We start from the raw sequence: 15,617 nt of genomic DNA, 5'->3' as shown, positions 1-15,617 counted from the left end.
TAAAATTTATGACGACCATTGCAGAAATATGTCTTCGCCAGCTTAAGCCATCTGTTACCTTGTTTTCTTTACCCTTAATGTAGTTGATGTCAAAGTCGTAATTTGCTAGAAGTTCCAACCATCTTCTCTGCCTGGTGTTAAGGTTGGCTTGAGTAAAGATAGACTTTAGGCCATAGTGGTCGGATCAAAGTTCGAAAGGCTTCCCTATCAGATAGTGCCTCCACATTTTGAGGGCATGCACAATGGATGCTAACTCCAAATCATTAGGAGCAAAGTTTCGCTCGTAGCTCTTTAATTTCCTTGACTCATATGCAATTACTTGTTCTTCTTTGATTAGTACACCTCCCAATCCTTCTCTGGATGCATTAGTTATAGTGACAAATTTCCTTTGAGGGTCAGGTACTTTTAGTATGGGTGTAGTAGTTAACTTCTTCTTCAGATATTCAAAGGCTGACTGACATTTTTTCGGTCCATGTAAATTTCCTCCCCTTCTTCTAAAGTGAAGTGGATAAGCTATTTTGGAGAAATCTCTAACAAACTTCCTATAGAACCCTACCAACACCATGAAGCTTCTGACTTTTGTCACATTCTTAGGTATAGGCCATTCTTTAATTGCTTTGATGTTTGAAGGATCTACGACTATTCCTTTGGCTGATATAATATGTCCTAAAAACTAGATCTCTTTTTAATAAAAGGCACAGTTAGACAACTTCCTATATAGCTTATGCTCTCTCAATCTCTGTAGAATTTTTTCTAGACTCTCTTGATGTTCCTTTTCTTTTTTTGAGTAGATTAGAATACATAGTTACACCGCTCTGGGGGACGGGAGGACGACAGGACGGGGGGGACAAGTTTTCAGGACGGGGGGACAGAGGAGCCTTAATTTGGGGACGGCGGTAGGGGACAAGAGAGTGGGTATATAAATACATATGGTACTTGAAATGCTAGTTATGAAAACATGTATTGCAATATAAGATATAAAGATGTAAAAGAGTAAATTGTTGAACATTGCATTGAATTGGAACATGGAACATTAAACATAAATAGTCGAATCTGCAAATAGTCAACATGAGGATGTCCCCCATCCTCGGTGGAGGTGGCAAAATTTGGTGGTGCCACTGGGGACAGGGGGATGGAGTCCCCAAGTCCTTGGTGCGTTGAAGTCTTTGGGATGTGGGGCAAAAGGGAGGGACGTGTCCTTGTGTTACTATTTCAGAATATCATCTATGAAGACCAATACAAACTTATCCAAACAATCTTGAAAAATACTATTCATTAGATTCATAAAAGCTATCGGGGCATTAGTTAACCCGAAGGGTAATACTGTGAACTCATAATGCCCATGTCTAGTCTTAAATGCAGTCTTGTGGATGTCGTCATCCTTGATGTGGAGCTGATGGTATCCTAACCTTAAGTCAATTTTTGAAAATATTGTGGTACCTTTCATTTGATCAAATAGATCATCAATTCTAGGAAGTAGGTATCGGTTCTTGATGGTGACCTTATTGAGCATCCTGTAGTCTATGCACAATCTCATAGTTTTGTCCTTCTTTCTGACGAACAATATCGGGGCTCCCCAAGGCGAAACACTGGGTCGAATAAGTTTCTTATCTAACATATCCTACATCCGCAATTGTAGTTCCATTAATTCAGTTGTGGTCATCCGATAACGAACTCAAGAAATAGGTTCTGCTCCGGGTACTAAATCTATTGTAAAATAAAAAACTCTGGATCGAGGTAGTCTGAGAAGTTCTTCAGTGAACACATCCTAAAATTTCTTGAAGCATGGATACTTCTCAAAGGATTGCTTTAATTTTTCTCTAATTTCTGCATCCTTAAAGATGTAGTCATCCCCATATGTGGTATCCATAGGTTTTCTCAAGTCTTCAATCCTTTTGCAAAAATCTTGCAGCTTTTTCTTCCACATTTCTTGAGTTGCATGGTGGATATCTAGCGTGGTTTGATTTCATGTACAACTCCCTTGATGCTTACAGGGTTGCCTTGGTCATCCAGACATTCTACAATTCTGGCAAGACAATCAGCCTTGGCCCTGTGCTCACTAAGCCAACTAATGCCTATAATAATGTTGTAGGACCCAAGAGGTGCTACATACAGGTTCAACTCCGTGGAAAATTTTGGAAAGTCAACCCGTGCCTCAAACAGACACTACTCTACCTTAGACCTTGACTAGTTTGCATACTCGATCATCCATGGTTTTGCCATAAAACTAGATCTCTTTGGAAATTTACTTAATAACTTAGGTGATATAAAACATTCTAAGGCCCCAGTGATGGGTGTGCAAATTGCTTTGTTTTTGTATATTCTTTATACATTTTTGCCTTGTCTTAAGCCTATCCTAACCCCTATTATGCCATTAATTATTAAAGAATATAATGCATTTAATAAAGTCTTAAGGTTTGAAATATTTCTTGAAGAATGGATGGTTAATGCATAAATAATGATACACCTTGACTCATTTTGCTACAGGAACTAAGGATGTGAAAGCATGGAGCCAGCCTTTTAGTTGGAGGAGCAGTTTGAAAGCTGTAATTTTGCTATGCTATTTTGGGCAAGTAGTTCTGAACGTCTAAACAGATCAGTTTTGGGCCGTATGTTATCATGGCCAAGCTGTTTTGTAATCTGTTATGTGTGGCCAGTGGCCAAAACAAATCATTATCTATGTTTAGGGATCAGGCCATCGGCCATTCTAGTTTAGTTATCAATATGGTTAAACATTTTAAGACTATATAAGCAAATGTGAATCAAAAGACAAGACAGACATGATGTATGAAGACACTCTGTTTATATTATCTCCGAAGTTTTAATGTTAAGAGCGCGCTGTTTGAGTAGTAGCTGGTTTTAGAATATCTCTCACCTTGCGAACCAGAGGAGGGGCCCCTCTCGGGAAACTTGGTGAGATTATTGTAGTTTGTTTTGTGAGTATTTTAGTATTAATCGATTTCGTGTGTTCTTTTCAGATTGAATTGATTGTGTGCATTTATAAGAAGTTTGCCGTATATATATTTGTTAATCAAATCTATACAAAGCTTGTTGATTGATCAAGGATTCAATTGTCCGATGAAGTAATTGGTTGCGACTGTCTTATGAAGAAATTGTCTGCTATATATCATTATTCTGTTGCTGCATAAAGCTATTACAGAATATTGTTTGTTGCATTCTTCCTACCGCATCCACCCATGTATTGACCCATAATAATCATAATACTGTTTGCTGCATTCTTCCTACCGCATCCATTCAGTTATTGAACCATAATACTCATAATACTCACAACTTCCTGTCACTATTCGTAATACTCTCTGTCACCACTTATCATACTTCCTGCCGCACTCTGTATTTAGAACCAGTTTGTTGTAAACAACCTCCTACCACCACTAAATCTTCTGTCGCAATCTAAGTAGATTACAACTCTTAATTAAACCAACTTTTGATCGGACAAAACTTTGCAATAGCATTCATAAAGACATTGTATTTAGTTGTTTGGAGTTGGAGGTGTGTTAATAGCATTCATAAAGACATTGTGTTTAATTGTTTAGAGGTGTTTTAATAGCATTCATAAAGACATTGTGTTTAATTGTTTAGAGGTGTGAACTTTAGATTATAATCCATTTGCAGAAGTAATCTGAGATGTGTGGTGATTTGGATAGTTCAATTTATTAGCAGGTAGTAATTTGCATTCATAAACCTCTTGATTTATTATTTTCACCCCTTGTGCAAACAGCTGTTATATCTCTCACAAGTTTACGAATCTCGGATTGACATTTTTTAGGGTATTGTTGATTCGATCATATACCATCAAGTTGAATCTCAGTTTTACCCAACACCTAGTATCAATTAATATAGAAACAGGGTTTCTGTAGATCTTACCTAGAGTTTTGATCGGGCCTATTTGTTGTTGTGCCTATCGATTATCAAGTGCCGCATGAATCCTTTGTTGGTAAACATCTTGTTGTGGTGGAAGGGGTGGTCGAGGTAGTTGGTTGGTGTTTGTCTTACCTGGGCATTTGTTAGCGTAGTGATCCCCTCCACAATTGGAGCATCCTACTAGTGGTCCCTTCGTCTCATTTCTCTTGCCATTCTTATTTGTACTGGGGTTACTTTTGAAATTCTTGTTACTGTTTCCCTTTGGTTCTGGTTTGTTGGACTTGTAGTGTTTAAATTGTTTCTTGTGGGATCCAATATCTGCCTCTTCTAAATACCAACTCTTTTTCCTATTGTTATCTCGAATAGAACATTAACTGCCCCACAATCCTATTATTTAGTCCCATGATGAATTTTCTCACTTTCATATTTCTATCCTATTGATACAAAGGTACATATTTGAGCAGTCGGGTGAATTTCTCCCAATACTTGTGCACAGACATATCCCCTTGTCTAAGGTTTTGGAAATCCAACAACTTTTGGTCATAGAAAGTTTGGGGCAACCAATGGTTCTTAAAGAAGACAACAAATTTTTCCCAGGTAATTTTAGTTGTTTTGATATTTAGTTCAACCTTCGTGTTTCCCCACCAAGTAGCAGCTCCTCCTGAAAAATGGTATATTCCCCAAACTGCCTTTGAAGTTTCTGGAAAATTTCTAATCTCAAAATATTGCTCCATTTCTGTTAACCAAGCCTCTGCATCCTCTCTAGATTTGGAACCAGAGAACTTGGGTGGTTTGATCTTTTTAATGTTCGCAGATAATTCGTTCACTATTTCAAGATTCTCCTGTTTCTTAGTTTGGGTAGTTGAGGCTCGAGTGCTTTTTTCATTGTGCTCAAAGATTCCTAGTTCTATTCTGGGAGGGGGTGAGCATTACATTTCTTCTTGACATTGCCCAATCTGGGCTGCCAATTGGTTCATCCTCTTCTCCATATTGTCTAACTTCGGTTGCGTGTTTTGTAAACTTGAAGTAGTAGATTAGTATGAGGAAGTGAGTTGTTCTCATGGACTATTTCATGGTCTGCAACATTCTCGTTGCTTTTCATGTTTCTTAATTATTGTCCTGAAAATAATTGCAAGTTCTTTACGTCAAATTTTTTGGTTTTTTTCTTTTCACGTTTATTCAAAACTAAAAATTACGAGTAGGAGAAGGAACACATGAATAGACAAAATTTTCAATGACTTTATTTATTCAACTCTAAACTTTCTAGCTACGTTTACAGTAGACTTTATTTACAAAATTTCCTCTACTAATGGTGTTACATATAGATTCACTCACTCTGAAATTTTATTTTCAGCTTCTCGTTTAGTTTTGGTTTTGGTTTTATACATATCTTGCACCATCCAAGATCTATGGAAATGCAGAACAAGGTTAGTTTGGTGTGCGTTCCAAATGTGAATGAGCTTGTTTCTATAGGTTGCCTTCTTGGTAGGAGTCCATTTGACCCTTTCCGTTCTCATTTGTTCTAGAGCATGTTTTAAAGTTTCGTTGTCCTAAGGCATGAAACAATAGGAATAATCATAGTTTGGCATGTTTTTAATCAAGTATGGAAAGATGGGATGCCGCGCCTTCTTGCTAGGAGTCTTTCGTATATACATCCTGTTATATTTAAATCTAAGAAAATCTCAGGTTTACTAATCTTGCTAGGTTCAGTGTCAAACCCAACACTTTGATACAATATGTAACATATGAATTTTCTAGGCTGTAGTAAATTACTAAATTACTGAAAATAAAAACAACAATGAAAGAAGCATACGCAATCATAATACCGAAGTAACCATTCATAACATTTTAAAATCCATTTCATGTGAAAATAACTGAAAACTGAACTAACTAACTGATTTATACAACATAAACTAAATCATTTCCATTATTTTCATGAAATAATTATGAGAAGGAAAGAAATATATTGCATGATCAAGAATTGAAAAGAAAACATGCAATCCTGGCTAAGGAATTTGTTGATGTTGTGCAACCGTCAACTTTTAGTAAAGAGGAGAAGCATTAGCTTAGGCTTAACCTCCCAACCACAGACCCTTTTAATCTTCACACAATCTTTTGACAAGGAAGGTCTTCCCTACCCCAGGGTTAGGCTTGGGGCGCTATCAGTCCAACCATCAGAGCAATACTGGTGTTTAGAATGTCCACTCAGTCAATAGACAGACATGCCTTATTAACTGGCGCCACCGACATCATATGATCTATGGAAGGCAAGCATGCCTTTAGGGAGCTTGGCCAAGGATTTAGATGGGTCATAAGATCCCTGATGACCATCGCTCGACTTGACAACAAAGTATATGAATTGGACAACATGAGCTTACTTGGATGTTCTTTAGAGTTTAATTATATGTTTTATCATGTTTGATAGTTCTGATTTCTATTCTTCCTTATGCAGGGATTTCTTCCACCTCTTCACCCTCTTTCATTTGTCCATCTGACCAGGGTGAATCCTTGGTGATTGATTATGCTGCTAAGCATGGAGTTCCTCCATTAGCATTGTATTGCTGACTCTCAGTTGAAAACATGAGATAAAACCATTCTGGCAGTAAGCCGTTCTAATGAATTAGAAATCTTAAAAATAAGATGTTTCACAGATATACATAGAACTGTTCTTTATGAGAGTCACACTTGTGCATTCCGACTCATTTTAGATGCTAAACAATTGTCATTTAATCATGAAGAAAGAGACAATAAAAGTCGGCAGACATGAACCGAGTACTTATACTTCACTTGTAACGTTGAACATAATTGGTTGAGGAACAATGGAAGGTTTAGATTTATCGAGATAGTTACTAGCATCAATCTCTGAATAAGAAGCAATGGAAGTAAACATAACCTGATCGTTGATCAGTGAGACTCAGGAAGTCTTGCCATTCTCGGCTCAAGCCATCCGAACTATAGAGAACAATGCTAGCAATCTGGTATGTAAAATTTGTGAGATAGATGAAGCTCAATCTTTTAATGTAAAGAAAGTCAAGAGGGAAGAAAGGATGAATGCCGTTCTTAGCAATGAGAGAAGTTTAAATTATAATGCCGTGACAGTTTTAAAAGAGCAAGATCCTCTGTTTTCTTGAATTCACCAATTAAAAGGAAGAGGCACCAAATGTATTCAACATCTCTCATAGAGATTTTATAATTTTAAAACAATTATCAACGAGCTCCTTTGAAGAGTTATTAAAAGTAGAGAAATCGAATATTATATTTATATATATGCATATATATATATAATTTTCAAAACTATGTCATCATACTATCATTATGTCCAAGGTCATACCTATTAAAACAGGCATATCTATATACGTGCATAATTCGGAGGATTATGATTTATCTTAACCTCATATCCTTCTTATGCATATTTATGCATGTATATATTTATACATATGTTAATGGAGACTAGCTTGGAGATTTAATATCACTGTGGCATCATACCTTTATACATATGTGCATATATATATGTAAATATTATATATATATATATATGTAAATATTATATATATATATATATGTAAATATTATATATATATATATATATATATACATATATACACACACACACACACACACACACACACACACACATATGTGAATGATGAAGAAAATGAAGACGTGAACATAGAAGAACAAAGGTAAAAGTTTTGATTATGTTTTAAATATATAAATGTTTTATATGTTTTCCAAGTAGCTCATGCTTGTCCAATGTATCTACCCTGTTATGAAGTTGCTAGATTCTTGCCAAGGTGGTTAGAGGCCATACCTGACTATCGGACAAATGGACTAGAGTAGCAGAGTAGCGCCTCATTCCTTAAATCTTGTTTAGCAACGCTTTCTCCCCTTCATCTGCTCCTACAACCACCCGTGCAACATTTCCACAATAATAACAAGTTCTTCCATTTTAAATCAGTACCAAAATGTAACACAGATAAATGTAACAATGACTAACTACCATGATCTAGTAAACATAACAAGCAACTGTTACTTACCATTATCAAATACAAGACGAGCAACAATTAACTACCATCATCAATAAACAATTGTACAACATAACTGTAAACAATCAAGTTCACGTGAAATAAACAGTTAATTATAACTTCCTTTTCACATGATCAGGGAAATGATGGTTTTAGACTGATCATTTCAATGGCTATAAATTAAATTTAAGTAGTTAAAAAATATCTTTTTTGGGTCTGAAATAGCATTAAAGTCTCCTATTATGCAGATCTGATCTGGTGTAGTTTCCATGAGAGTTTCAATCGCTTTCCATACTTCTCTTTTATCTCTATTCTAAATGTGGCCAAAGATATAAACTATTGTGGATGGTACCTTAAATTTGGTGCTGCTCTATGTACCACTTATCTAATACCTGTTATAGTTTCCTTGGGAAAAGGTAATCCATCCAGTGTCACAAGCTATACCAAATCTCTAATGCTCCTTTAGCTGAAGCACCCGTTATTTCCCAAATAGCTAACTATTTCTTTGAAGTACTCAATTCTTTCTTGTTTCATTTGGTTTCTTGGATTAATAGAATATCAAGTTTAAGATTGCAAATGTAACGTTTCAATATTTACTGCTTGTTAGGGGTGTTCAGACCCCTAACATTCCATGACATGAGTTTCATGGCACTGCAAGAAGGTATTGCCGCTTCCTAGCATTAAGTAGTGATGCAATCTTGAGCTAATTTCTGCTAGACCATCCTTTTCTCTTAACTCAATAGGGGATTTGCTATCCTTTTCTTTGCATTCTTAGTATAGTTTGATATACATTTTTCAAAATCATTAAATGTAATCTCGAGAATGGGGTTGGTCTTATTTTTCTCTCTTTCTCCAAGCTCCACCATTTGTTCCTCCAATATTTCTTGAGATCTCTCTGCTTCATCAAGTTCTATTGTCTTATCTATTAGTAGCTGCATTTCTTTATTTATAGCAACCATATCAATCATTTCTGCAACACTATTGTCAATATTTTCTTCAAGAACTTCATCACACAATTCATCCACTACGTTGCCTCTCCCTTTTTCTCCAATGTTTGTATCCATTTTCTCCCCTATGTTCTTAGTTGGCGTCTTATCCCCCTTTTCCTTATCCTGTGGATGTCCAATATTTAGAGTTGGGGCCTGAGTATCTTGGGAGTCCCTCCCATCTTTAACCTCATCTATCTCACCTTTCTTAGGTTCTTGGTTTTTTTAATATACATGCATTGGCTAGAGTGCTGCTTCTTTATTCATCATATTTCTGATATACTTCAATCAAAGCCTTCCTCTAGTCTTGTGAATCCATTCTTTCATTATTTGGTCTTTTAATTTTTTTAAGAAGCCCATTATTAGTCCCATTGATGTCATCCTCTAGGCTAGTTGTGTCACGTGGCAGAGATATTGCCATTGTCGGGGTGTGATCTTGGGTGAGATTATCCTTGTGTTGATTCTCAACATTAAATCCCCCTTGCTCTTCATTAAATCAGATGTTAACCTCAAGCGGTGTGCTAGAAGTTTCAGTTTGGGGGAAGTGCCAGGCTTGGGTCTATCCTTGAGCAACTCAGGATTATTATAGAAAATTGGCTTAGTTATGTATGATACTCCCTTTATTTTTAAGTTAATAGTTTATTGAATTTTAATCAAATTATCCATTCTTATTACTATTTTGACATATGTATATGCTAACAAATTCGCTTCTAATTTTACAAATTTGCCCATTCGATTGCCAATATCTTTCAAAATAACACTTTGCATTAATTTAATGGGTAAACTAGGTAGTTCAATCCATCTAACCACACCCATTTTCTCTAATTTATATGGATCAAAATTTGGGCAACATTCTAAAAACAAGAAGTTTTGCCCTCTAAAACCTTGGCAAATTCCATTTAAAAATTCTTTTTTAAGAGATGCTTCTATGCAATCAACAAAATGAGACTTTTCTTTGAGGATGATTATACCTACGTAGCCTTGAAAGATTTCCTAGAAGCATTTTGCAACATCCTCAATGAAGCAATCCATTCCTTGCCATTGAGCAAAAAGAGCATGGCCTTCACAATACCTTTGCATTCTTTCAGTATACTTTTTGTTTATATTGATGATAATTTTTGTGTTCTGCTGCTTTGAATGTGGGTTTGTATGTTTTTCCTAAGGGCTAGGATAATAGTTTACACCCTTATAAGATTGAGATGCTTGGTTCCTATTTTTTGACTACGTAGATGGAACCTTAGATTTATCTATAAAACCTTCGTGTTGGGAGTTTGTAGGATCATCCCTTCATCTAGGGGTTCAAAGGGATACTTTTGGAATGCAAATTTCATGGTAAGAGATCGGTATTAAAAAACCTTCCATTTTTTGCTGTGAATGAAATCGACTTCCTTTAGATTGCTCTAGATTGGATAATATCTGAGGATTAACTGGAGCATAGGAGGATTAATAGTTTTTCCTTTCGAGGGATACTCTGTTAGCTCCTAAAGTAAAGACAAGACTATTCAGAGCAAGTAGGATTGCTCATATCTGAGGTGCCCTATTCTATTCCCTTCCTGCCATCTTTGAATATAAAATCTACATTTCTACTCTCTCGGAATTCCTCGGGTTTATCAATTCCCAATCGGACCCATTCTTGGCTGTTGGAGGGGGAGCCCAATCGCTGTAAATTGGAGCATAAAACCAAAAATTTGAGCTAGGGTATCCATGTTTTCCCAAATGTCTACATGCCTTTGTTGTGGGTGAGAAGTCGTTCTTCTTCATGGTGGACATTCTAACCATCTTTCCTTCTAGTTGAATCCCAATGTTTTCCAAGGCAGCAAATTGGTTGCCTTGCTTTGAAGAATATGCATAAAACCCTAGGTTAGTGTTATTCGCCTTTTGAGCATGAGGAAAATCTCGTCAAAAGTTCACTCGCCAAGTTTTTTTTCATTAATGTAATTTTATTATGCAATTATATTATCACAATAATAACCTAATAATTATATTATCTCATATTAATAATATAATAATTATATAATTAATATAGTTATTAAATCACAACAATTTTATCATTATAATTATTATATCACAATAATTATATTATCACAACCATTGCGTTATCTATGTCAGCCTCAAGGAATCCGAGCATAGCCACAATAACATTACCAACTTTATATTATTGAGACTGATAATAAATTAAATGCTATGTTTCACATCCTTAAATAAAGTGTGATAGAGCTTGACTAGTTGTAGAAGTTTGATTTCCTAGAATGAATCAATATATCTATAATCCTTCTTCTACGCAATGGTTTGATAACTAAACTTCAAGTTCCATTTAGTGCCTCTGTCAGAATATCATGTTGATAACGACTTTTTTGTTATGACAATATTATCAGTCTTAAATTACTGCTGTGAACCATGATGAGTCATTTGTCTAGTTGCATTCCACTCAAGTCGATATCACCAGTCAATAGTTTGTGATTTCATAACCATATATGTGAATGTGTTGACTAATAGAAGTATTTTTGACTTTGTCCTTTAGCATAGGAGGAATAGATGTGAGTAATTCCAATAATATGGATAGTTTTTCTGTCTTAATTTCTTTTAGCCTTCTTGCTTATGTGTTATCGAGGTTGTTTATCATTATGTGGTAAATGAAATATGACTATATAATTTATTGATAACTAAGTGTCATTGTTCGAGATGCGAAACCATCAAGCTATGAGCTCAGTGTCAATCACATGATGCTTTAACTCATTTGTCACTTGTAGCTATCTTAAGAGATTACTTTTGATGACTGGTCATACCATATGATGTGAACATTCAAAATTGGTAATTCTCTTTATACATTGATGACCGGTTATCACTCCATATCATTAATGATGTATATTAATTGCTGTCACCAATCATTGTATATGTTATTTATATCTAAGTCATATATCCTCTTATCTTCACGCGCAATCAACTTGTGTATTCGACACAGACATTATGCCATATTTATTGGTCATCACTTCATCAATGTTGTTGCATGTTGATTGGGGTCTTTCTTCCAAGTACATCTCTATAGGAGATGTCACGAACTTGGACGTTATCAAAGAGCCAACCTTTGGATGGGGACACTATATCTTCTTAGTTGCAAACATCAAAATACTATATACTTGCCCAATATGCATATTGATGCTCTGTTTTTTTCATTTATCTTGCTTAATAGAATCCTTGGAGAATAACTTCTATATATGCCTTACATGTCTACTCTTTTAGCATAATATAATTATTTTTCATTGAGTTTGGTACTTGTGATCTTTCAGTGTTTGCCTTTCTCATACTTTTAACAGCTTAATTCCCAAACCGTGTTTGTAATTATACACTCCATATAACTTGATTTGATAAAGCATCACACTGCAAGTTGTATGTAGAAGTTTGGATTTATACACAAACATAGAAATATGTTTTTCCACCTCTTACCTTTTTATATTATTCTGCATTGGTATCATATTAGTTGAGTACATATTAAATGAAATGTATTTAATAATAATTTTAAAGGTATGTAATATGTTAGAGAGAATTATTTGTTTGTTGAGAGAGTGAATGGAGAAGAGACTTAATGTTATTTTCTTTCATAAAATGTTCTTTGGTTTGCAGATAAATATTTTCAAAATCCTTAAGGATGTTGTAGCAGAGCCAGTTAAAAAGTTGCATGAGTTTCCTAGTCGTATTGAAAAGAGCAATCTTCGTGACTTTGTCCAGGTATGGGTTTTATGTTATTGCTTATAAACCATATTCAATTTTTTTTCCAATTTTGTTTTTCCTTACATTGTATGCCTGTTCTGTTGAAAAGTTGTCATTGATGTTATGTGACTTGATTAAAGTTAAATGATGTATTTGCCATGTAAGGAGCTGATCATGATGAAGACTCATACACAAAAATTAGAGCAGATTCATATAAATGGGACTTTGATGTTAACTATGAAGAGCAAACAATTATACTGAGGGGAGGGGGGTTGTGAATCAGTATATTAACAACTTTTGCCAATTTAAAACTTTTATCCAATTAATTACTTTAAATACTTAAATCAACAATTATGCACTTGAACACAATAACACAATTTTTACATGGAAACCCAATGCGGGAGAAAACCATAACAAATTAATAGCTTTTATATAACTTTGATCTTTTACAATATTTAGCAGGCTTCAACCTACTAGAGGTTATGACCTCTATGTTTATGAGTACCAACTCATTGGAAGCTCTGACTCCCACACTTTGCAGGCTCCAACCTACTAGAAGCACCAACCCTGACAGCTTGTCTTCGTGAGCACCAACCCACTGCACACATATTCCTTTTCCACTTTGATACTGTTTCTTACCCAACTGGTGATGGATACTTTAATTGCACAATTAATCTTCTTCAAACACATACACTTCTAAATTTTTCTTCAAGAACTTACCCTTCTATATTTGCATATATATCTGAATATATATGTACACTTTTAACTTCTCTGTTTACTGTTCACACTTTTCTTATCCAACATTCATACCTCCTTTTTAAATCTTTCTTTAATCAGTTCATTTCTGCACACTTCTCTATTTTATTCTCATATATATATATATATATATATCAGATTGGAAATCTGAATATATATATATCAAATATTTTATTACACTCCTCTGAATCTTCTTTCAAACACTTCCTACTTTATTCATTGCTCTGCCTGTTTTCTCATATAGATTTTGAATTCTTCATTCCACACACACCTCTCCTTTCACCGCTCAATTCAATTCTTAATTCCTTTATTTTTTTATTATATTTCACTCATTTTTTTTTACGAAGTTTCTTCTTATTTATATCTTACCACTATAAGGTGTTCTTTTTCAAATACAAACCGTCATGTGCCTTCAGAATTATACTTTTCTTTAACTGTATTTGCGCCAACATAGGGACGATACTTTTTATTCTGATTTGTTATTTCATTAGCCAACTTAATTATATCTCCGGTCCTTGCATTGGATTTTATTTAGATCATACCTTTTCATCTTTTGGTTGATAACTAATTATCTTCTTGAATCAAATTCACATCTTTTATTTTATATTGAATAAAATATCAATCGCTAGTTTGTTGTGATAATCATAGTGACCAATCTCTGTAGAAGTTCTCCCTAAGTGTACCATGTTATTTATTGTTGTTTGTTCTTGCTGAAAGATGTCATGACTTCCTTGTCCTTTTTCAGACATATCATTCTATACTGACTTGGATTATTTGTGTGCTGGAGATGTTTATTTATAACCACGATATGATATTTATTTTAAGTGCAGACCCGTCTCTGAGTTACATGGCATTTTGTGCTGGCAGCAATTTGTTTCTTTCTTTCTTTAATGAAAACATATTTTATTATTTCTATATACCACAGTTCCAAGCTGCTCCCAATGTCTTATTTCATAGCTTCCTTAAACACATCGCTGCTCATTTTTTCTTTTTCTGATTTTTGTCTTTATTCTTGTTCGTCTTCATCATTGTCTCAACCTTCGTATGAGTTATTATTAATCTTGCCAGTAGTCGCTGCTTATAAATTTGTGTCTGATTGAATTAATGCTGCCGCTGAATATGATGTGTGTTGTATAAGTCCATATCTCTGACACTTTGTCTTGACTGCCACTTCAGCATTGGAATTTATAAGGCAAGTCTGACTGCCATATGAATTGGGTATAGAGTTTTCATTTTCTTTTCACACAAAGCTGCTACTGATGCTTAAGTTTGTCTTTTTCTTTTCAGATGAGACAAATTCATCTGGCTACCACACAGGCAATTTATTCACAGAAAACAAAAAGCTCTTACATAATGCTGCCGTTCTGCCATTTAATCACTCAGTTCAGACAAATAAATTTATCTTTGCAGATAGTCTTGCTACATTGAAACACTCACTTATCATTACCATCTACCAATGAACTGTTCAAGTATATTGCACCATTTTCTTGTCATATTAAATCTAAGTTACCAATGCGTTGGTTCTGGAGGGGGGAGTGGATGCAGATGCGGATGCGGACTAGTGCATGGATGTAGGAGGAGGCATGGTGGGTGCTGCTAGGAAGCAGTGTTATCTCCTGCAGATGCATGTGGGGTGCTTCGGAGAACATCCGGGCATATCCTTTGAGCATCCGCTTGTTTCCAGCGTCCAGTAATTTAAGTGACTTAAAAAACATGTGCTCTAAATGATTTTTATTATTATTTTTCCTTCCATTTGCCTCACAACCCTAAAATGGCCATAAAAGAGGCCATTCATTGCCCGTTCTTCCCATTTTGTTTGCAGGTGGGCTCTTTTCTCATTTGCTCTCCATTGTGGAATTCTGAACGCAAGGTCATTAGTTTTGAAGAGGATCATTCGTAGGTTGTCTATTGAGCTTCCACAAAGGATGAATAAGCATCTAAAGTAAGCATTTGATCCATTTCATGAGCTTTTTTAGTTCTTCATGATTTTTTTAAGTTTTAGAAGAAATTTTGCAAGATATATATATATATATATATATATATATATATATATATATATATATATATATATATATATATATATATATTTGTAAAGAAATGAAGGAGTAAGTTTTTTTAAACATTTCTAAGTTAATTTTTTCAATTTTCTTATTTGGCCACTACTGATAGTCAAAGTTCAGCAGCAGGCTAAGAACAAAGTGATAACTTCAATATTGATGTGGCATCTCCATTATGGAGATACACCACAAGATCATCATAG

General features: G+C 34.8%; 1 protein-coding gene across 7 annotated transcripts in view; it reads left to right on the top strand.

The window, feature by feature from the left end:
- LOC149568454 (uncharacterized) overlaps positions 1–15,617 on the top strand; it is a 334,059-nt gene that overhangs the window by 123,965 nt on the left and 194,477 nt on the right. For all 7 annotated transcript variants that reach the window (XM_089821382.1, XM_089821379.1, XM_089821377.1 and 4 more), the window contains one exon: positions 12,515–12,619. In XM_089821382.1, the coding sequence (XP_089677508.1) occupies positions 12,515–12,619 (105 nt within the window). The remainder of the gene's footprint in view (positions 1–12,514; positions 12,620–15,617) is intronic.

Source organism: Cupressus sempervirens, chromosome 3 (genome assembly GCF_028749045.1).
Source record: "Cupressus sempervirens isolate cs-2001-9-10 chromosome 3, ASM2874904v1, whole genome shotgun sequence".
In the NCBI taxonomy this organism is placed as follows: Eukaryota; Viridiplantae; Streptophyta; class Pinopsida; order Cupressales; family Cupressaceae; genus Cupressus; species Cupressus sempervirens.
The sequence above is the reverse complement of the archived record's forward strand: the minus strand, read 5'-3'. Positions and strand labels throughout refer to the sequence as shown.